The 23,885-nt window shown below is 36.7% G+C and overlaps 1 protein-coding gene across 1 annotated transcript; it reads left to right on the forward strand.

The window, feature by feature from the left end:
* Positions 1 to 1,356: 1,356 nt before the first annotated feature.
* LOC123554089 (protein SET-like) lies at positions 1,357 to 22,408 on the forward strand. The gene is made up of 7 exons (XM_045343990.2): positions 1,357 to 1,503; positions 1,917 to 2,098; positions 17,893 to 18,015; positions 18,764 to 18,877; positions 19,264 to 19,431; positions 20,329 to 20,433; positions 21,695 to 22,408. Exons 1-7 carry the CDS (start codon positions 1,434 to 1,436, stop codon positions 21,749 to 21,751), a joined length of 819 nt encoding a protein of 272 aa, XP_045199925.1. The 5' UTR covers positions 1,357 to 1,433; the 3' UTR covers positions 21,752 to 22,408.
* Positions 22,409 to 23,885: the final 1,477 nt, after the last annotated feature.

The raw sequence follows: 23,885 nt of genomic DNA on the forward strand, positions 1-23,885 counted from the left end.
TCTGGCCAAGGGTATCATGTTGTCATATCATTGATGTATTATCAAAAGCAGGTCGCGAACCAACAATCACTATCCATCGCCAAAATTCAATTCACTTTTTGGGGTGCGATGCACACCCCCCCCCCCCCCCCCCCCCCCGTTTAGTCGTAACGACGCGATTTACTCATCTTAACGGACCATACCCCCACTCCCCGAAAACGGAAAAAAACCCACTGCAATATCAAAAATTTTCACGACGATCTCTGCATGCAATCTATACAAGGTGGAAAATAGCACTATGTATTTGTATGAACAACATCTGAGTGGATCGCGGAGGTATCTGGCGGCTACGAAGGTGTGTCACAGGTAGTCAAAATATACTAGTGTGTCCTTATATGTCTCCATCTCCCTTTATCAACTCCCTGCATGCAATCTATACAAGGTGGAAAATAGCACTATGTATTTGTATGAACAACATCTGAGTGGATCGCGGAGGTATCTGGCGGCTACGAAGGTGTGTCACAGGTAGTCAAAATATACTAGTGTGTCCTTATATGTCTCCATCTCCCTTTATCAACACCATCATGCTTTCTTTTATTCAAATGCGTTTCTGTATGTGTGCGTATAACACTCTACCGAAATCGAAATCTTCAATACTAAAATCCGTTCAAGTGACATTAGGACCAGAGCAGGCAAAACTTTATCCATCAAAATAAAAGCGTCCAATGACCTTGAAATAACGCCATGGATAGTCTAGTAATTTCATTAAATTCAGGACTTCCGAATATTAGGTTTTATGCTAATGCCTCGATCTATGTTTCAAGTATAACATATCGACCGGTAAAAATTGAGAGATTTCGAAATTTCTAATTGTTTTTATACTGAAAAAAAAACAACAACAAGATAACTCTGATAGTTTTAGAAATTATTTAAAGTTATACACGCTTTCCTTTGGTAAAATGTGGAAACACTATATCAATATACAATAAGGACCTATAGTAAAATGTGTGGAATTATATTTGGTATAGTTCTATAAATGTAACGAATTTCAAATATGAGAAATAACGGTCAAATCACAGCGGGTAGTCATCTGGACTGCATCAGTCGTTACAAATATCTCTACTATAAAATCATCTTTAGAAAAAAAATACAGTATCTCTTATCTCTGTCTCCTAGAGAGAAAATGGTTTTCTGAGAAAATATCCGTCTCAGTATGTATATTACAGATTACTTGATCTCAACAGACCTTGTAGGTCTAGTAGTCCTCACGGCGGCTATATGCCCAGCAGAAGGGTAACTGTCGACTACGGTACCCTTCGTGTACTTTGATTAAACGGAAAAGTACGGAACAATCCGTCAAAATATCCGAAATGTTCCGAATATAATTCGGATTTGTCGCGTGCAGGAGTTTTCCTCTGATTGCGCATGCGTCATTCATTCTCTTTCGCGAAAAGATGGCTACCACTGCAAAACAAGCTAAGACTGAGGAAAAGAACGGCGCTGAAAATCCCGATGAACAGGCCGGTAAGACAAAAGAATTTATGTAATATTTAAAACAATTTATTTTCTGACATATAAAGTTAATTTTCTCATATTTGATACTTGGAACTTCGCTTGAACAGTCTTTGTTTCATTACCATGCTCGAACGAGAAAACGACGAGCACGATTTTCTTTTGTGAGTTTATGTTTCTTTGTTGAAAATACAGATTACATGCGAATTTTGGTGTTATTTTATGCAGAACGTTAAAAATAAACATGAGCAATACAAATCGTGAGATTTCTTTTTATTCTTAACGTTTGATTGATGATTATCCAAACCGAAAGCAGGTTTGAAAATTATTTTTTATGACGTCACGGTGCGGCATGTTGAAAGCAACTCCAGTAAGCTAAATCGTTCCCAAGGAAAAGAAATGAAAATTTACTTTTCACCTTGCAGATAAAGAACAGCAGGAGGCGATAGAGCAGATAGATGAGGTTCAGAATGAGATAGACAGACTGAACGAGCAAGCAAGTGAAGAGATTCTAAAAGTAGAACAAAAATACAACAAATTACGACAGCCTTACTTCCAGAAGAGGTCTGATTTGATAGCTAAAATACCAAACTTCTGGGTAACAGCTGTATCCTTTATTTAACAGTTTTTCATATTATATTGTTGCTTGAAATAATTTGTGTGAAGTTCAGGGATCAAATTCAACTTTTTTTCCCACTAGTGCCATTTTTTGCACTAGCAAAATGATGGGTTCCACAAGCAATCGTAAAGATATCAAATGTCTAATTTACAGTGACGTTACTTCTGTTTATCGACACATACACAAACAACGCGCGTAGTGCATTCATTTTTTAACATTATTGCTTCAATTTTTCAATACCGCTTGAGAAGTAATACAGTTTGAATTCTGTTAAGATTCCAATAAAATATCGACGGAAATGTAAGCAAATTTGTATTAAAAAAACGGTCCAATTTTCATGTAATGATTTGTTAAATTTCAAACAGCGCGATCTTAATTACTTATTTTTTTCTAAGGTAAAATAAGTGATACATACTATGGGCATAAAATTCAGACTGTTGACCAGAAAGAACAAACAACAGAATAAAAAAATCTTAAATAATGAAAAAGCAGCAGTAATTTAAATACATTGAGTAAAACGATTTTTTTGGTAAAAATTTTTCCGTTAGTGCGACGGAATAGGTTACGTGACCTCGTGGACGTAAATAGAAATGTGTTTTTAAAATAAAACAAAATGATGTTGTTTTTATTAAGTTTTAAGTGAATCTTTGTACATGTATTTTTTGATAAAACATTCTTCTCAAACAATGTAAAGTCCTCGAGGGCAAATAGGTCACAGAGGTAGGACTTGTCAGTTTGTATGCGATATTGCACATTCGCTTTTAATAACAAATTAAGGAAGAAACTTTTTTATTATGTCTTCCCCCTCTCTGAGGGAGAAGTATTGTTATGCCCAGTCCGTCCGTACGTCACACTTCATTTCCGAGCAATAACTGGAGAACCATTTGACCTAGAACCTTCAAACTTCATAGGATGGTAGGGCTTATGGAGGAGACGACCCTTATTGTTTTTGGGGTCACTCCGTCAAAGGTCAAGGCAGTGCTCCAGCTAGGATTAAAAAAGGGCAGGGTGCTGGCACTGAAAAGGGCACTTCTGGGGTGATGGTCGGTCCGGGACCGTGCTCCTTCGGGAAAAAAATATAACTGGTCCATGCATACAGTGCATTTTAACATACTTTAGGCATGGACTTTGGCATAATTTAGGCATGTTTTTGGCACACTTTAGGTATGGTCTTTTAATAGGCTATGTCTGTCATCTCTAATGCACCTATTTATCAACTAAAAATTCTGCTGTTTGTATTTCACTTGGCATTGATTTTCAACTTGTAACATTTCTTTGTAATTGCATACTGAATAACAATATCAATTTGTTTAGGCCTATTTTACTTGTTACAATTTCAGTACACATCTTCTCCATGTAGGCTACTTGATATTTATAAATTTATACGTGCAACATATATACAGAAAAAAGTTTAAACTTCCACTTAAATAAATGAAAGCAGGCAAAGTTTTTAACTTACAACAGTCTAAAAGCAAGTTTAGCACTTGTAATAGACATATTCCGGGTATCCAAAATTATATATCCGGATATGGTTACACTTTTGTCTAAAAGTCGTCGAATGTCCAGTTTAAACAATATTTTTGAAAAATTATTATGATGCAAAGACAGTTTAACAGCATTTTACAGTATCTGACATTAAAGTGTACCCTGTCATTACATCTTAGTAAACTAATTTCAAAGAAATCTTCATGAAAAATCAGCAATTTCACAAAGCAGACGACAACCTACTTTCGATTTCAAAAACTTGTAAAACGATGAAATCAAAGTATTTTCCTATTTAAATTTGATTGTGATCGATTTTTATTAATTAAATTTAAATGTCTGTTGTCTGGACTTAAGTTTCAGTTGTGTATAAAGGGGTATTTACAACTATATTACCGAAAACGAAAGTACACTTTGACAGGTGGGGCGAAATGATAATGATTTCAGACTGGTTTGCAAACTGTTTTAACTCTAAGGTTCAGTGATTTTAATGCTAGTGGAGCAGTCTAAAATATCATGGTCTGCCTCGGGCACGATTACAGCAGGTAATTGTTTAATTGTTTGCTAATTATGTCAATGCCCCCCAGCGTGTATCACTCGATAAAAAGGGGCAATAAAGCAGTGTATTATAATCACTGAGGCAAAAAAGGGAAGTTTGGCTAAAAAAAGAAATGAATGGTTGTAAAACGGGCAGGGTGCCTGGCGGGGCAACAGGGCGGACAAATTATGGAACGGGCGATGCGCCCTGCTGTAAATAGCTAGCTGGAGCACTGTCAAGGTCACAGGGACCTGAACATGGGAAACCATTTCCGATTAATAACTCGAGAACGACTTCACTCAGAATGTTGAAACTTCATAGATTATTGATCATGCACTGTAGATGACCCCTATTGATTTTGGGGTGACTCCATCGAAGGTCAAGGTCACAGGGGCCTGAACATGGAAAACCATTTCCGATCAATAACTTGAGAACGACTTGACCCAGAATGTTGAAACTTCATAGGATGATTGGTCATGCAAGTAGATGACCCCTATTGATTTTGGGGTCACTCTGTTAAAGGTCAAGGTCACAGGGGCCTGAACATTGAAAACCATTTCCGGTCAGTAACTTGAGAACCACTTGACCCAGAATGTTGAAACTTAATAGGATGATTGGTCATGCAAGTAGATGACCCCTATTGATTTTGAGGTCATTCTGTTAAAGGTCAAGGTCACGGGCCTGAACATCGAAAACTGCTTCCGATCAATAACTTGAGGACCTCTCGACCCAGAATGTTGAAACTTCATAGGATGATTGTTCCTGGAGTGTAAATGACCCCTATTTGTTTTTTGGGTCACTCTTTTAAAGGTCAAGGTCACAGGGGCCTGAACAATGATAACCGTTTCCGATCAATAACTTGAGAACCTCTTGACCCAGAATGTTGAAACTTCATAGGATGATTGGTCATGCAAGTAGATGACCCCTATTGATTTTGAGGTCATTCTGTTAAAGGTCAAGGTCACGGGCCTGAACATCGAAAACTGCTTCCGATCAATAACTTGAGGACCTCTCGACCCAGAATGTTGAAACTTCATAGGATGATTGTTCCTGGAGTGTTAATGACCCCTATTTGTTTTTTGGGTCACTCTTTTAAAGGTCAAGGTCACAGGGGCCTGAACAATGATAACCGTTTCCGATCAATAACTTGAGAACCTCTTGACCCAGAATGTTGAAACTTCATAGGATGATTGAACATGCAGAGTACATGACCCCTATCGATTTTGGGGTCACTCTGTTAAAGGTCAAGGCCACAGGAGCCTGAACATGGAAAACAATTTCCGATCAATAACTTGAGAACCACTTGACCCAGAATGTTGAAACTTCATAGGATGATTGAACATGCAGAGTAGATGACCCCTATTGATTTTTGGGTCAGTCTATTAAAGGTCAAGGTCACAGGGGCCTGGTCATGTAAAATCATTTCCGGAAAATAACTTGAGATCCACTTGACCTACAATGCTGAAACTTAATAGGATGATTGGCCATGCAGAGTAGATGACTCCTATTAATTTTGGGGACACTTGATCAAAGGTTAAGGTCACAGGAGCCTGAACAGTTGACTTGACAACCACTAGGCCAAGAGTGTTGAAAATTTAGCGGGATGACTAGACATGCCAAGTAGATGATTCCTATTGCAGCCAACTATCAGTGTCTCTTTGACTTTTCGCTCCTGGCCCCTATTAACTTCTTGCCTATAGGACTTTGCATTGAGGGAGACGTGCGCTTTTTTACAAAAGCAATTTCTAGTTGATTTCTGCTTCTCATCAATTTAAAGAATCGAGGCGGTACGATCAGACAGTGATGTGTCACATGGCGCGAAAACTGTAATATGACTAGGGTTGGATACCGGTTCCCGGTATCGGTACCGTACCAATAATCACTTCGTAAAGTACCGGTATATACCGTTTCGTAAAGAACCGGTTCCGATTCTGGTATTTCCATAAAAGTAAATAAACAAAATAATTACCAAATCCGCGGCAAAAGAAAGCAGAAAATATGCAAATAGTATTTGAAACACAGTAATAACGCGATAGACATTGTTTACTGTGACACCGCTCCGAGTAACATGGAGAGCTGACCTTGCGAATAATTTCGTATGCTAAATATTATCATAAAAAACTTCTTTTCCCGTCGTTTTAAACTATGTAAATCATACTTAATTGCAAAATATACGACACTTTTTTGCTCTTTGTCATATTCTATCAAAACAAATGAAAGAAATATATTTTAATAAAAAGTTACGAAACTAAGCTGTAACCTACGTAAACAAGTCATCGGTTTTCGCGAACTAATAGAAATACGTTATTGCTGGTTGTTTCAGGCGTTTTGAGGGTTGTTAAGAAACTTGTGTTGAAAAAAAATGTTGCAATTTAAACACATTACTAGTTAACCTGGTTGAAGATTTATCATGAGTGACAACGAGTCTGACTTGTTAAATGGGTTAATTTGAAAGCTAGTAAGTGTTGAATTTCACAGTTCTCGTCAGTGCAGAGCAAGCATTAACACAGTGAGTCCTAGATTTAAATTGCACAGTGAGCAACATATCTACTCTTTTTTTTTTTATTTTGGAAAACTCTAGTTTGTAAAATATGTTTATTTTATTTACTCTTTCATAGTTTTAGTTCAACATCAAATTAACAGACTTAAAATGTTTATATATCAAAGCAAATTTTCCTGTAGAACTACTTAAAAGGGTGTATTTAATACTAACCAAATCATTGCTTATGTGATGTACTTCAAAGCTTGGTATCGGTATCGTTAAAAATACCGTATCGTTTCGTTGGTATCGGTATCGGTATCGGACCGCTTCGTCCTTAACGATATCCAACCCTAAATATGACGTAATACCATGACAATCTCGTGCAACAAAACCGCTTTGATCTCCACTTCAGATGTCATGATACAGACACACTTCTTTTAGCTCTTTGAGAGGATGTTAATTGATGATGAAAACAAGGCCAATTACTTAGTTTATCAACAGAATAATTACCAAATAAATCGTCAACTCTTTTATTTCGCTTTCGAGACTGGTAGGAGGAGGATGATTATTGTGTCCATATTTTTAGGACACTTTTCAAAATAATTATTTTTCGGGAAATAAATCTTGAGAAAATGAAAATAACTGATATTTAATACTTTTCTGACACTTTGGGAAACTACGGTAGGGGTTAGACTGTGATTATTATTACTATCGATGCAGTTAATGTTTGTTTCATGTACACAGTTGTAAAATATGTTAAAGGTTTTTCAATTTTGAATGCCACGCATTTTATATGTTATTGTTGCTCACTTTATTTGTTTGTAAAAAATCTCAGCAAATGGGGAAATAAAGAGTATATATGAAGAGCAACTTGATGTTGGAGATGACAAAATTAGTGAAAGAAAAAGAAAAATGTCTGGTGTGAAAAGGAAATTTAAGAGTAACGAAAATGAATAATCAAAAAGGAAACATAGTGTACGAGCTATGTGTTATATTTGAAATTTGCTTATTGTACATAATACTCTTTCCATAAAACACGCCAGTATTAAAAATGTCAATTATTAGGGCGAGTGACTGTTCACTAAGGGCGAGTAGATTTTACTAGCTACTAGTCCTGCAGGGCGAGTGGTGTGAAAAAGAAATTTACACCCCTGCACAGTCCGAGCAGCTATAATTTGCGAGTGCGGATCATAAAAAATTGGGCTTTTGAGGTAAGATTTTATTTGGCAAGGTGACATGTCCGATGATTTGGGACTCTGGCGATGATGATCTGGACTGGAGTATTCAGAGTTAAAACTGTTCGAAAACATGGCAAATATATTTGTATAAATTTCTTATTCCTTCAAACGTGCACATAATTATGTCTATAAAACAAAATTTTATATGGTGCAAAAATTAAGTATTTTATGGTGTTAAAATTCGGGCTAGTGACATTGGTGTCAGGCTTGGAAAATTTTCTATCTGGTAGCCCGAACGGGCAGGTGGATTCAAATCTGAATTTCATACACTGATAGGGGACCAGCCCCAAATCGTGGGTGCTGTACACTGGTATAGACGATTTTCCAACTTCTAAGTCAGATTACGATTTTTGCCATTTCGGTAAAGGGAAACTACTCTCCACGCTAACTGTCTACGCCAAAAACTAAGATTTCGGTTATGTTCGTAAAAGATTGTGTGGTAATTTAATACTAATTAGTCTTTTTAAAAAATCAATTTCACACAAATTTAATAGTATTTTGATGAAAGAAATATCCAAAAAATCATAAATAACCGAATACTAGACGGAGTATTATATTATACAGAGATCAAATTGTTAAAAACAAAACTGTCACCAGGTGTCGCGCTAATCACCGATAATTATTGGCCGCCAATTTAACATCATTTAGTCAACACAAGTGAAATATTTCTTTCTTACTTTCTAAATTTTTGTTTTCTCCATTTTTAGCTCACCTGTCACAAAGTGACAAGGTGAGCTTTTGTGATCACCCTTCATCCATCGTCTGTGTGTCAACAATTTCTTGTCTGCACGATAGTGGTTTCATTAGTGATTTTATTTTAACCAAACTTGCACACAACTTGTATCACCATAAAATCTCGGTTCCGTCACACTTCATTTCCGAGCAATAACTGGAGAACCATTTGACCTAGAACCTTCAAACTTCATAGGGTTGTAGGGCTGCTGGAGTAGACGACCCCTATTGTTTTTGGAGTCACTCCGACAAAGGTTAAGGTCACAGGGGCCTGAACATTGAAAACCATTTCCGATCAATAACTAGAGAACCACTTGACCCAGAATGTTGAAACTTAATAGGATGATTGGTCATGCAGAGTAGATGACCTCTAACGATTTTGGGGTCACTCTGTTAAAGGTCAAGGTCACAGGGGCCTGAACATTGAAAACATTTCCGGTCAGTAACTTGAGAACCACATGACCCAGAATGATGAAACTTCGTAGGATGATTGGTCATGCAGAGTAGATGACCCCTAACGATATTAGGGTCACTCTGTTAAAGGTCAAGGCCACAGGGGACTGAACATGGAAAACCATTTCCAATCAATAACTCGAGAACCTCTCGACCCAGAATGTTGAAACTTCATAGGATGATTGTTCATGCAGAGTAAATGACCCCTATTGTTTTTGGGGTCACTCCGTTAAAGGTCAAGGTCACAGGGGCCTGAACATTGATAACCAGTTCCGATCAATAACTTGAGAACCACTTGACCCAGAATGTTGAAACTTCATAGGATGATTGAACAATCAGAGTAGATGACCCCTATTGATTTTTGGGTCAGTCTATTAAAGGTCAAGGTCACAGTGGCCTGTTCATGTAAAATCATTTTTTGGAAATAACTTGAGAATCACTTGACCTACAATGTTGAAACTTAATAGGATGATTGGACATGCAGAGTAGATGACCCCTATTTAATTTATTTTGAGGTCACTTGATCAAAGGTCAAGGTCACAGGAGCCTGAACAGTGACTTGAGAACCACTAGGCCAAGAGTATTGAAATTTAGTGGGATGATTGGACATGCCAAGTAGATGATCCCTATTGCAGCCAACCATCAGTGTCTCTTTGACTTTCGCTCCTAACCCCTATTGACTTCTTGCTTATAGGACTTTGCATTGGGGGAGACATGCGCTTTTTTACAAAAGCATTTTCTAGTTATGATTTGATTTTTACCAAACTTGCACACAACTTGTATCACCATAAGATCTTGGTTACTTTCTTGAACCGGCCAGATTCCATTATGGGTTCCAGAGATATGGCCCCTGAAAGGGCCAAAATTAGCTATTTTGACCTTGTCTGCACAATAGCAGCTTTATTTATGTCTCCCCCAGGAGACATATTGTTTTTGCCCTGTCCGTCCGTTCGTCACACTTCATTTCCGAGCAATAACTGGAGAACCATTTGACCTAGAACCTTCAAACTTCATAGGGTTGTAGGGCTGCTGGAGTAGACGACCCCTATTGTTTTTGGGGACACTCCATCAGAGGTCAAGGTCACAGGGGCCTGAACATTTAAAACCATTTCCGATCAATAACTAGAGAACCACTTGACCCAGAATGTTGAAACTTAATAGGATGATTGGTCATGCAGAGTAGAAGACCCCTAACGCTTTTGGGGTCACTCTGTTAAAGGTCAAGGTCACAGGGGCCTGAACATTGAAAACATTTCCGGTCAGTAACTTGAGAACCACTTGACCCAGAATGATGAAACTTCATAGGATGATTGGTCATGCAGAGTAGATGACCCCTAATGATTTTAGGGGCACTCTGTTAAAGGTCAAGGCCACAGGGGCCTGAACATGGAAAGCCATTTCCAATCAATAACTTGAGAACCTCTTGACCCAGAATGTTGAAACTTCATAGGATGATTGTTCATGCAGAGTAAATGACCCCTATTGTTTTTGGGGTCACTCCGTTAAAGGTCAAGGTCACAGAGGCCTGAACATTGATAACCAGTTCCGATCAATAACTTGAGAACCACTTGACCCAGAATGTTGAAACTTCATAGAATGATTGAACATGCAGAGTAGATGACCCCTATTGATTTTGGGGTCAGTCTATTAAAGGTCAAGGTCACAGTGGCCTGTTCATGTAAAATCATTATTTGGAAATAACTTGAGAACCACTTGACCTACAATGTTGAAACTTAATAGGATGATTGGACATGCAGAGTAGATGACCCCTATTTATTTTGAGGTCACTTGATCAAAGGTCAAGGCCACAGGAGCCTGAACAGTGACTTGAGAACCACTAGGCCAAGAGTATTGAAATTTAGCGGGATGACTGGACATGCCAAGTAGATGATCCCTATTGCAGCCAACCATCAGTGTCTCTTTGACTTTCGCTCCTGACCCCTATTGACTTCTTGCCTATAGGACTTTGCATTGGGGGAGACATGCACTTTTTTACAAAAGCATTTTCTAGTTATGATTTGATTTTTACCAAACTTGCACACAACTTGTATCAATATAAGATCTTGGTTACTTTCTTGAACCGGCCAGATTCCATTATGGGTTCCAGAGTTATGGCCCCTGAAAAGCCAGAATTAGCTATTTTGACCTTGTCTGCACAATAGCAGCTTCATTTATGATTTTATTTTATTTTAACCAAACTTGCACACAACTTGTATCACCATAAGATCTCAGTTCCTTTCTTGAACTGGCCAGATTCCTTTATGGTTTCCAGAGTGATTGCCCCTGAAAGGGCCAGAATTAGCTATTTTCACCTTGTCTGCACAACAGCAGCTTCATTTATGATTTGAATTTAATCAAACTTGCACAAAACTTGTGTCACCATAAGATCTTGGTTCCTTTCTTGAACTGGCCAGATCCCTTAATGGATTCCAGAGTTATGGCCCCTGAAAGGGCCAAAATTAGCTATTTTGACCTATTCTGCACAATAGCAGCTTCATTTATGATTTGATTTTAACCAAACTTGCACACAACTTGTATCACCACAAGATATTGGTTCCTTTCTTGAACAGGCCAGATCCCATCATGGGTTCTGTAGTTATGGCCCCTGATAGGGGGTGGGGCTTGTTTTCCCTAGATGGCTATATAGAAAACTTTGAAAATCTTCTCAAAAGCTACTGGTCCATTTTCAAAATAATTTTACACAAATGTGACTTGGATGACCTACCAAATTCCTTGAGATAATTTTGATTCTTCAAAAAACATGGCAGCCTGCAGGAGACACTCATTATCCCTATATGGCCATATAGAAAACTTTAGAATTAAATCTTCTTGTATGAAACTTCTGGCCTGATTTGAGAATAATTTTATTTTAAGTTACTTTAAGAAAATTTCAACTATATTTTCTCATAATTCTTTTGATTGATCTTCATTATGATCTTTTGACCTTGAAGACTTGTCCTTAAGTGCAATGATAACAGGTGAGCGATATAGGGCCATCATGGCCCTCTTGTTAGCTCAACTATTTAAAGAATAGTAGAGCTGTTGGACTCGCCTGTGCATGGATATAAATCAAGTTTGTTCAAGTGGTTCATCCTAGCTAAGAAATAGGAATACCTTTATATAACTTCTTGTCATGAACTGCATGATGGATCTTTATCAAACCTGGTCTGTTTATATTATAAAGTCCTCTCCTGAATTTGTTCGAATTGGGGCTCTTGGCCCCTTATAGTGCAGCTAGAGCTAAAATTAGAAATATCTTTAAAAGACCTTCTCCTGAACTGCTTGATGGATTTTCATCAGACTTGATCTGTAGCATCATTATAAGGTCCTCTCCAAATTTTATTCAAATTAGGGCACTAAATGGCCCTTTTTAGGGGCTACTGTGCTAGAGCGTAAAATACATACATCTTAAAATGATTCTTCTCATGAACTGGTTGATTCGTCTTCGTAAAATTTGTTCTGTAACATCACTGTAAGGTCTTAATTATACCCCCACCAAACATGTTTGAGGGGGGTATATAGGAGTCAGTTTTGTCGCGTCGCGTCCTGTCGCGTCCCAAAATCTATTATCTCATGTCATTTAAAATGGATTGATGTAACCTCTTTAAAATACAGTTCACTTCAAAATTTGACACACAGGCATAGCTCTGAAAATTATTTTACTGAATTATGTTCCCTTTTCTTGTTTGGTTATTTTGTTGTATTTTCTCATAAAATCTTCAGTTATACAATGGATTTTTAGAAAACTAAAAATGTTATTCCAAATGTTAAAATGGTGCAAACACCTCCCAATTATTATAAACTTACTTAGAATTAATTTTTTGAGGTTTTTCCCAATTTCAGTGAACTGAATCGGATTTGAATAAACTTAAAATGAAGATGTTCAATTCGTCATCACACATATGTGCCACATTCAGTGCACAAGTGCATAACTTGACCAAGTTTTCATGAATAATAGTCCTTTTACTGATTATAAGCTAAATGTTTTTGGTTTGTATCATTCTAGTTTTTTACTAACTGGTTGATTCTAACTTAAAACAGTTTTCACTCATCCCTCGATACAGCTGACAATTACTCTGAGTATTGATGATGATACTTAAATTTAAGGTTGATTTTGGACCTGATCTGCGTTATTACAACATATTGAGCAAAATTACAATGATGTCGCATAACACACACATATTGCAGCAAGTAGCTCGAATCTTGACACATGTACCCTTACATGAATTATGCCGCATTTTATTATTTAAGGTATCATTTGAGTGTATTTCACTATATCTCAGTTATTACTAATGGATTTGATTCAGACTTAAAATAGATGTTCCACCTATCACCCACATCATGTGACACAAGGGGCAACTCTGACACCAAGTTTTCTGAATTTGTCCCCTTTTACTAGAATTTAAGGTTAATTTTGATTTTATTTTCACTATATCTCATTCTAAATGGTTTGATCCAAGAAGACCTTTAAAATGTGTACGAGTCTCATCACCCAATCAGTGACATATGTCATAACTTTGAAACCTATTTTAATTTTCAATAGTTAAGGTGATTTTTATACCCCTTTTTCTATAGTCCGTGTGTAACGTAAAACATTTTCTGCTGTGACAGCTCTAGAGCACGATTTTTTCTGTTAGGATCTTTATGAAAGTTGTACAGAATTCTATCTGATATATCTAGTAATTCTGAATGGGATACCAGGTGCGTTCAAAGACTAGTATATTAAAATAAAATTTCTATGTGCCTCTTCTGTGAGCCGATAAAGTTTAAAGTCACTCATTGACAAATTGTCAGAAATTTCACCTGATATACTCTAGGTATTCAAACTTGGGGCACGTGGCCTTCAATTAGGCAGTAGGGAAAAAAGAAAAACCTTTGATTTAAGGCCTTTTTTAACGGCTTAGAATGGGTTTCATCAAATGTTCACTTGTATATCATGTCATTCAAAATGCGGTTCAGGGGCAAAAGCTATTAGATAGATAAAAATGAAAACTTGTTCCTCTAAATTGCCCATATACAGAAATAAAACTTTAAATGTTGCAAATTTCACCTTGTTGATAGCAGGTCAAGTTCGAATGGTGTCACGTGCGTCAAAACTTAGGGCCCATGGGTCTACTTGATTAACCTTCTAGATGACTAATTTAAGGAAAAGTTTTCAAAGTCTCCATAAAATTTGATTCAAATGTTCCGTCGATGGGTAGCTAGGTCGTTGACTTCAACCCTTTGCCCCTCAAAAACTATTCGTAGATTCTTAAACTGAGAAAACAGCTGTGCTTCGTAAGGTCGTGTTTTACCGGATGCTTCTATGAATATGGTCAGAATGTGTCACCTGGGTCATTACTCCAATTAAAAGTGGAAAGTCGCGATTGAAAAACTAGGTCGGTGGACATAAACACAATAGAAAAAAACCTTGTGACCTTCTCTAGAGCCATTATTTTACATGAGATCTTCATGCAATTGGTCAGAATGTTCACCTTGATGATATCTAGGTCAAGTTCGAAACTGGGTCATGTGGGGTCAAAAACTAGGTCATTAGGTCTAAAAATAGAAAAACCTTGTGACCTCTCTAGAGGCCGTATTTCTCAATGGATCTTCATGAAAATTGGTCAGAATGTTCACCTTGATGATATCTAGGTCAAGTTCGAAACTGGGTCACGTGCGGTCAAAAACTAGGTCAGTAGGTCTAAAAATAGAAAAACCTTGTGACCTCTCTAGAGGCCATATTTTTCAATGGATCTTCATGAAAATTGGTCAGAATGTTAACCGTGATGATATCTAGGTCAAGTTCGAAACTGGGTCACGTGGGGTTAAAAACTAGGTCAGTAGATCTAAAAATAGAAAAACCTTGTGACCTCTCTAGAGGCCATATTTTTCATGAGATCTTCATGAATATTGGTCAGAATGTTCACCTTGATGATATCTAGGTCAAGTTCGAAACTGGGTCATGTGGGGTCAAAAACTAGGTCATTAGGTCTAAAAATAGAAAAACCTTATGACCTCTCTAGAGGCCATATTTCTCAATGGATCTTCATGAAAATTGGTCAGAATGTTCACCTTGATGATATCTAGTTCAAGTTTGAAACTGGGTCACGTGCGGTCAAAAACTAGGTCAGTAGGTCTAAAAAATAGAAAAACCTTGTGACCTCTCTAGAGGCCATATTTTTCAACGGATCTTCATGAAAATTGGTCAGAATGTTTACCTTGATGATATCTAGGTCAAGTTCGAACTGGGTCACGTGGGGTTAAAAACTAGGTCAGTAGATCTAAAAATAGAAAAACCTTGTGACCTCTCTAGAGGCCATATTTTTCATGAGATCTTCATGAATATTGGTCAGAATGTTCACCTTGATGATATCTAGGTCAAGTTCGAAACTGGGTCACGTGGGATCAAAAACTAGGCCAGTAGGTCTGAAAATAGAAAAACCTTGTGACCTCTCTAGAGGCCATATTTCTCAATGGATCTTCATGAAAATGGGTTAGAATGTTCAGCTTGATGATATCTAGGTCAGGTTCGTAACTGGGTCATGTGCAGTCAAAAAGTAGGTCAGTAGGTCGAAAAATAGAAAAACCTTGTGACCTCTCTGGAGGCCATATTTTTCAAGAGATCTTCATGAAAATTGGTGAGAATGTTCACCTTGATGATATCTAGGTCAAGTTTAAAAGTGGGTCGCGTGCCTTCAAAAAAAATTGGTCATTAGGTCAAATAATAGAAAACCTTGTGACCTCTCTAGAGGCCATATTTTTCAATGGATCTTCATGAAAATTGGTCAGAATTTTTTATCTTGATAATATCTGGGTCACATGTGCTCAAAAACTAGGTCACTATGTCAAATAATAGAAATAACGACGTCATACTCAGTTCAACACTGGGTCATGTGGGGATAGGTGAGCGATTCAGGACCATCATGGTCCTCTTGTTTATGAATTATGCCCCTTCTTACTTAGAATTTAAGGTTGATTTTGATGTATTTTCACTATATCTCAGTTACTACTGAATGGATTTGATTCAAACTTAAAATAGATGTTCCACTTCATCACCCACATCATGTGCCCACATCATGTGACACAAGGTGCATAACTCTGACACCAAGTTTTCATGAATTATGTCCCCTTTTACTTAGAATTTAAGGTTAATTTTGTTGTATTTTCACTATATCTCAGTTATTACTAAATGGATTTGATTCTAACTTAAAACAGTTGTTCCACCTCATCACCCAGATCATGTGACATAAGGTGCTTAACTCTGACGTATTTCTTTATGAATTATGTCCCCTTTTACTTTAAATTTAAGGTTGATTTTGATGTATTTTCACTATATCTCAGTTATTACAAAATGAATTTGATGCAAACTTAAAATAGATGTTCCACCTCATCACCCACATCATGTGACACAAGGTGCATAACTCTGACACCAATTTTTCATGAATTATGCCCCTTTTTACTTAGAATTTAAGGTTAATTTTGATGTATTTTCACTATATCTCAGTTACTACTGAATGGATTTGATTCAGACTTAAAATAGATGTTCCACCTCATCACCCACATCATGTGACACAAGGTGCATAACTCTGACACTAATTTTTCTTGAATTGTGTCCCCTTTTACCTAGAATTTAAGGTTAATTTTGATGTATTTTCACTATATCTCATTCTGATTGGCTTAGAGGCAAAGGGAAGTAACCTTTTTTTATCTTTTGTACTGAGTTTCTTCCCCTTAAATTCCAGGAATTAGTCTATTTTTAGAAATCCTATTTTAAGATTTTCAATATTTTAGGTATTTTTATAACCTTTTTATTATAAGTCCTATGTAAAAAGTAAATACATTTTTCTGCGGTAACATGGGTCGGTAAGACACGTTTTTGTATTCACTTTTAGTGTATCTCTGATATTAGAGATTTAATATATTTACTAGTATTACTATACTAGTATTATACTAGTATTACTTATATGTGGAAGCCCAGGATGAAGTACTCCAAAGACTAAGTATTTTTAAGATTTCTTATGGTTGCCATTCTTCTGTGACAAGACCGTATGGTGGGGGTATGAGTCACTCCTGTGACAGTTCTAGTTAATATTATCACTTACGCCAAATGTTTTCAAATTGGGGGCACTTGGCCTTTCTTTTAGGGGCTGCTAGAAAAAAGAAAACCCTTAAAATGACTTTTTCTGATGAAACGCTAGATGGGTCTTCATCAAACTTGGTCTGTACTATCATTGTCATCATTCTGCTTGGTCCCTTTCAGGGGACACCAAAGCTAAATTAGAAGAAAAAAAATTGAACAACTTAAGAAGTTCCTCATAAAATATGCACAGCAAAATACACGGGAAAAAAAACCCCTTTAAAACTGCTTGAAAGATTTTCACCAGTCCTAGTTTGAAGCAAGGTCAGATCGTTCAGGTTGTCATCAGGTGAGAAACTTGGGGCCCATTTGGGTCTCTTGTTCCTAGCTCTTTTCCCATATAGATACTGAAATTTAAATATCGGAAAAGTTTTCAAGTCCTACCCCTATTTAGTTTTTTGCATCTTTCAAATTGTGGGGCCTCCGTGGCCGAGTGGTTAGAGTCGTTGACTTCAAACCATTTGCCCCTCATCGATGTGGGTTCGAAACCTCATTTGGGGCGTAGAATTCTTCACGTGAGGAAGCCATCCAGCTGGCTTACGGAAGGTCGGTGGTTCTACCCGGGTGCCCGCTCGTGATGAAATATGCACGGAGGGGCACCTGGGGTCTTCCTCCACCATTAAAGCTGGAAAGTCGCCATATGACCTAAAATTGTGTCGGTGCGACAATAAACCCAACAAAATAAATAAATAAATCTTTCAAATTGTTAGTTATTATTGAGCCTTAACCAATACCTAGTTTGTGAATCATCCCCAAGTTTCAGCATTGTTGAATGAAGAAGACGAAGAGGCATTACAGTTCCTTACAAAAGTGGAGGTTCAAGAGTTTGAGGACATCAAATCAGGATATAAAATTAATTTTGTAAGCAGTTTTTTATGTTTATCATATTTTTATACTTTTACATCCATTTTACATCCATTTCATTTCAGGAAATTCATTGAAATCTTACTGGCTTTTTACTTTTAACCAAAAGCTTTCTGCTTGTCTGTATAAAGGTTTTAGTAAAATACACTATTCTGCGTAGTGATGCCACAATGGTCAATTATATTTATATTAATCAAAAATTGATAAAAGATGTCTTAAGTCAGCGACAATGGATTATAGGTTTGAGTCATCGATTGTTGCTCAAACAAGTATGCAGAACTTGCATGTTTTTTTTTTTGCTGTTTTTCTCTGTCAGTGACTTAAATCTTTTAGTTGTGGTAAAGTTTCTCAAAATGGCAACAGTTCAGACAAATCTGATAGTGTTGGAAAACACATTATAAAAAACAATTTGATTGATATTCAAAAATTGATTGAAAACCTTTGTCCAGTTATTTTCAATGATTCATCATGAAAATGGACAGATGAAGCATCCCTAATTCTGCTTGGGCTCGGCAAGTCAAACAATTGTTTTAGCCATCCCTGCAATTTAAGATAAAGTTTGTTTGGCTTGTTAAGAACTTTTGAGAGGAGTTCTAAAGTTTTTTTCCATACTTTAATGGAAAAACTTTCTTGCAATTTGTAAAATGTTTGTTTTATATGTAAGGAATTACACATTCATTTTCATTAAGTTTTGCTTTCTTGATATTTGAAAAGATGTGGAATACAGTATTTCTTTACATTTCAGTATTTTGACAAGAATCAGTACTTCAGTAACGATGTGATATCAAAAGAATTTCATCTGAATGACACTGGTGAACCGTCTTCAAAATCTACCCCAATCAACTGGTTAGAGGGAAAAGTGAGTAAATTTATAAATGCACACACATACAGTTTAGTTTGTAAAAACTGTAATAAGAGAATTCTGGCATCTGAAGTTATGCACATTTTAATATCACTACAAGTTTACAGAGATTTTATAAAGATATGCACAGCCAGATGTATAGCAAGTAAGTGATTTTGATCTCTTTTTAATGTCTCAGAATCTGCAAGTAGAACAAATATTCTTGGCCTATTAACAGCATATATTCTTAATGAAAGTTACCATATACAGGTCTAAAATATTGTTCCTTGTAAAAACTTCAGACATCTGAAATTTTCTATAGTCACATGCTTATGATTTATGCTATTTTGTTAACACATGCTATCATATTAATGGAAATGTAACCAATATATCATCACATACAGGACCTCACAAAGAAGGCAAACACACCTGCAAAAGGAGGCCGAAAGAGGAGTCCGGAGGAACAAGAATCATTTTTCTGCTGGTTCTCTGATCATGGTGACGCTGGAGCTGATGAGCTTGGAGAAGTAATCAAGGATGATATCTGGCCAAATCCATTACAGTACTACCTGGTAAGGTTTAGACTATACTCCAGCTGTTCATGCAGCTATGTACAATCTATTTTCACTTGCAGGAAACAGTTCAATACTGGTGTAGAATCCAGGAACACTGGTTATGTTACCTCAACTGTTACGTAACTGAAACCTGTAAAAAAAAAAAAACAGGTTCCAGATTTTGAATGTTTGCACAAATATTTCAGTAACATTTTGAATGACAATCAAAGACTAATGTATATTGCCTATCCTGGGCAGAGGTGTGCTATTGTTGACATTGGACCTCAATCAGGATAGGCTAGAGTAACTGCCAGGTTAATCCCAGTTTGTTTGTCTTGTTGACACTTACTGTTTCATGCCCTGGCAACAGGATAGAAGGCTATGTTTTCCCAATTGTGACAAAGATTAAGAAACTTGTTTTTAATCTGGTAATTATACTTTTGATACTAGAAGATAATGAGTCAATTATAGATCAGGAAGCCGCCAGATTTTGGTATCTGTATTATACCTCGTTTTGCAGAATGGAAACTCCCTGTTTCAAAATGGCTTTTTTCATCATCCTGCATGATTTTTTTTTCCAATTTGGAAAGCCAAGACCTCCAATAATTAGCTACATGAAAAGCCTTGGCTTAGTTTTGAGAATATTTACTGTAATTATAGCTAGTTAGTGAATTTAAATTATTTTTCAGATCTGTAAATTTTTGTTGTTAAGGTAGTTGACCCCTAATTGTACAATGATTCCATTTTCATTTCGATTACATTTCCTAAGATTGTGATTTTGCATTCTGCGGCTGGTCGCTGGTGTGAACTACATCAGCAGCAGGAGAAAGCTTAAATATCGTTGGGAGAATTTGTAATCGAAAACTACCTAATTTTAATAGGAAAGTTATTAATGGATGTTAATTGGCCTTGCAGGCATCAGAAATTGATGAAGAAGGGGGTGTAGGTACTGGTGCTGACGATGAACTTGATGATTTAGATGAGGACGACGAGGGCGAAGACTTTGAAGGGGAAGAGGAGGTATACTTATTTTCATAATAAATTAAAAAATATACAAAGGAAGAATATAATTGAGAATGTCTGAATTACTTGGTTTTCCCTGACGCACAAAATTGTGCGTTTTGACGCATTTTTGTCAGAAATGACCCCAAAAAGTCGTTACTTTGCAGCATTAATGGCGCATTTGTAATCATTTAGTCCAATTCAACCAACTCTAATTTTCAGAAAATGTGGGGGTTTTTTTTCGTAACTGAAAATAGTCTTATTTTAGCAAACCAATCAAAGGAAGCAAATTGGTCAGCTGACCAGCATTGTTCAATAACATCAGAATTTTATTGCTGCTAATGCTTACGCAAGATATTGCAAACATACAAACAATTCGCAGAAGTCTTCAGCGGTTAATTGGATTAAAATGTTCAATCCTTTTGTGAAAGGATGTACCGATTTTAGGTATCGTGAAACATTTACATTATATATACAAAAAATATTTATGAATTTGAAACTGATAATGAGAATGAAACCGTTTGTTTCTTTAAACTTTTTGGTCCAGCAGTTTGCTTCTATAATATGGGACATGACTAGTATAATGATAATCATAGGATCTTCCAAACAAACCAATTACATAGATAAAGTAAACAACAGCACATATGCACTACTTGAAGTACTATGCCCCCCTGAAATTCCAAATGACCCCTAAATTCTAACCTTAGTGGGGACATTATGTCCCCCATTTTGAAAAGTCTAGGGAAAACCCTGCTGTGTACAAGAGCTTATAGTCACAAGTATTAATCATAATGCAAAGTGCTTGTACCATAAACAAAAAATTTAAGTCGGGTCAAACATGAAATATTTCTAAAAAAAAGACAGGGAAACTTTACCATAAGCAAAGTGTAGAAAATTCAAGCTTTTGAAAAATTGTTTACATACTGCTACAGGCTTCTGTTGTCAAGTTTATAGGTTTTTTTTACTTAATTCTTTTGCCCCTCTCTGTTAGTTCCTTACTTCAGTCTCTGCAAGAAAACCATTCAGCTAGCTTTCTGAAGGTGTGTGGTTCCAAGATGCTGCCTACCTAAGTCTGAAGTAAAATAATGTATGGAGTGATATTTCGGGACTTCCTACTCTAACAGCTAGAAAGTCGCTACATGACCTGAACTGTGAGGTGTGAATTTAAAACAAGAAAATGTTACTTTTAAGAGGCCACCTGTGCTTAAAAGCACCCTGTTATAAATATTTTCAAGCATTATTTTACAGTTAGCAACTAGATTGTTTTTTTTTTTTTTAGGAGGGAGAAGAAGAGGGCGAGGGTGAAGAAGAGGAAGATGGTGAGGAAGAAGGGTAAATAGGAAAGAGAAAAGACTGTCATCATTTCATACATTCATTATTCTGGAACGGATCATCATTGAACAACTTGGGTTTGAGTGACTATTAGATCAACTCAACATTAAATGATGCTGAAAAGGGGCCAGCTAAAACTGATAATGCCTTCTGTTTATGCGGAAAAAAAACAGACATTTCTCACACAGTGTTTACTTATATATTGAATTGCTGTAACTGACTAAAACTTTTGTCAGTTTAAATAATGCTGAAGAAAAGTCAGTAATTCCTGAATACATCAACATCATTTCATTATCATCATCATCATAGCTTCTGTCATTATCACTCATTTCATCATCACTCATTTCATAACGTTACCATTTTCATTATCATCATCAGTTAACATCAGTCACCATCATCATGATTTGTTATCATCACATGACACTTCAGGACGTCGCTCACATTTTATACATGAATGAATGTATGTTGTTTTGTGATATTAGCATCGTGTGAATTGAAAATCCTTCAGAACTATTTGAATATCAAATATTAAGTTATTTGTCACCAAGCTGTTACTCTTGTTCAGCAATAGCTTGTCACCTCCTAGTGACTGCTCCCTCTTGTAACTGTTGTTGAGAAATATGTTGTGAAGAAGATTGAATAAAACAATAGGTAGCCTTGATCTTTGTGTTATTATTAGTTGTTCAATTCGCCTGTCCCCTGTCTCTTTCTGTTACAGGTGTAGAATTCTTAATGATTAACTTTTTAAAGGTTCAACCCCAGAAACAAATGGGACACCTTTAACCATCTTCCCCTGTTAAAAGCTAGAGCATTTAATCACATTGTTGATCTGATGCATCATCATGTATGGCCTTGTGTTGCAGTGATTATTCTAGGTCTGTTTGAAGTTTCTACATGCCTTAATGTTTTTGTGCCCCTCCCCCAGGAGTGGTGGGGGAATATAGATTTGGCCGTGTCGGTCCGTCCGAAGTTCGTGACGCACCTAGCTCAAAAAGTATTTGATATAAATTGATGGAACCTTGAGTCTTTATCATGATATGAACTTGCGCATATCCTATTTTACGCCTGGCTCCATCATTTCCAGTTACTACCCCTGAAAAAAAATGCACATTTTCACCTTATGGCGCTTGTGTTATATGATATGGGTGATGATGTTGAACAACTATTTTAAGTTTGAATGAAATCCATTTAGTAATAAAACGCTTCCAGGCACATAGAAGTTATGTAGCAAAAACCAAATATCTAACCTTTGACATTGAATTGTGACCTTGACATTTGCCCATCAGGCATAGGTGATGTGTTCAACACGTCATCTGGTCTTGAGGAATAATAATGTGAAGTTAAATTAAAATCCTTCCAGGCATAGATTTCAGGACGGGACATGCCAAACTGACTCCTATATAGCCCCCCCAAACATGTTTGGTGGGGGGTATAATTAACAAGAGTTACAGGACTTGTTTTTTGTTACTTTACTATATATATAGTCTGCATATATGCAATTTTTTTGCGCTAAATCTCCTGAACCCATGCATGCAATTTAATGAAATTTCACACAAGTGATCAGTAGTAACCCTAGTGCATGGTGCATGTTGGGTTCTTTCAGAAAAAAAGTCTGCACATTTATGGGACTTCGTTTTTAAGCCCAGGCCATAAAATGGGGGGGGGGCATATAGTGTTACCCCTGTTTGTGTGTTCGGGAAAGGGTGGTGTTCGTGTCTGAGCCATAACTTTGACATGCATGGATAGACAATGTGTCCTGCACAAAAACTATTTCACTAGCTCAAAGGTCAAGGTCACAGTCCTTGGTTGAACTTGGCCAATTTTCACTACATATATACTGATAATGTGGGCTTTGTGTCAGGTCCATAACTTGACATGCATGGTCCGATTTCAAAATAATTTAACACAAATAAGCATGGATAGACGGTGTCAAGCGCAAAACCGGGTCCCTAGGTCTAAGGTCAAGGTCACACTTAGAAGCCAAAGCTCACATACAAGAATTCTTCATGCATGGAGGGATTTTGATGTAAGTTGGCTGAATTGTACACCATCGTGAGACAATGTCAGAACCAGGTCCCTTGTTCAGAATTACTTCCCTTTATTGTAACTTTTTTATTACTGGTCATAGGGAAAAATCA

Source organism: Mercenaria mercenaria, chromosome 15 (assembly GCF_021730395.1).
Source record: "Mercenaria mercenaria strain notata chromosome 15, MADL_Memer_1, whole genome shotgun sequence".
Classification (NCBI taxonomy): domain Eukaryota; kingdom Metazoa; phylum Mollusca; class Bivalvia; order Venerida; family Veneridae; genus Mercenaria; species Mercenaria mercenaria.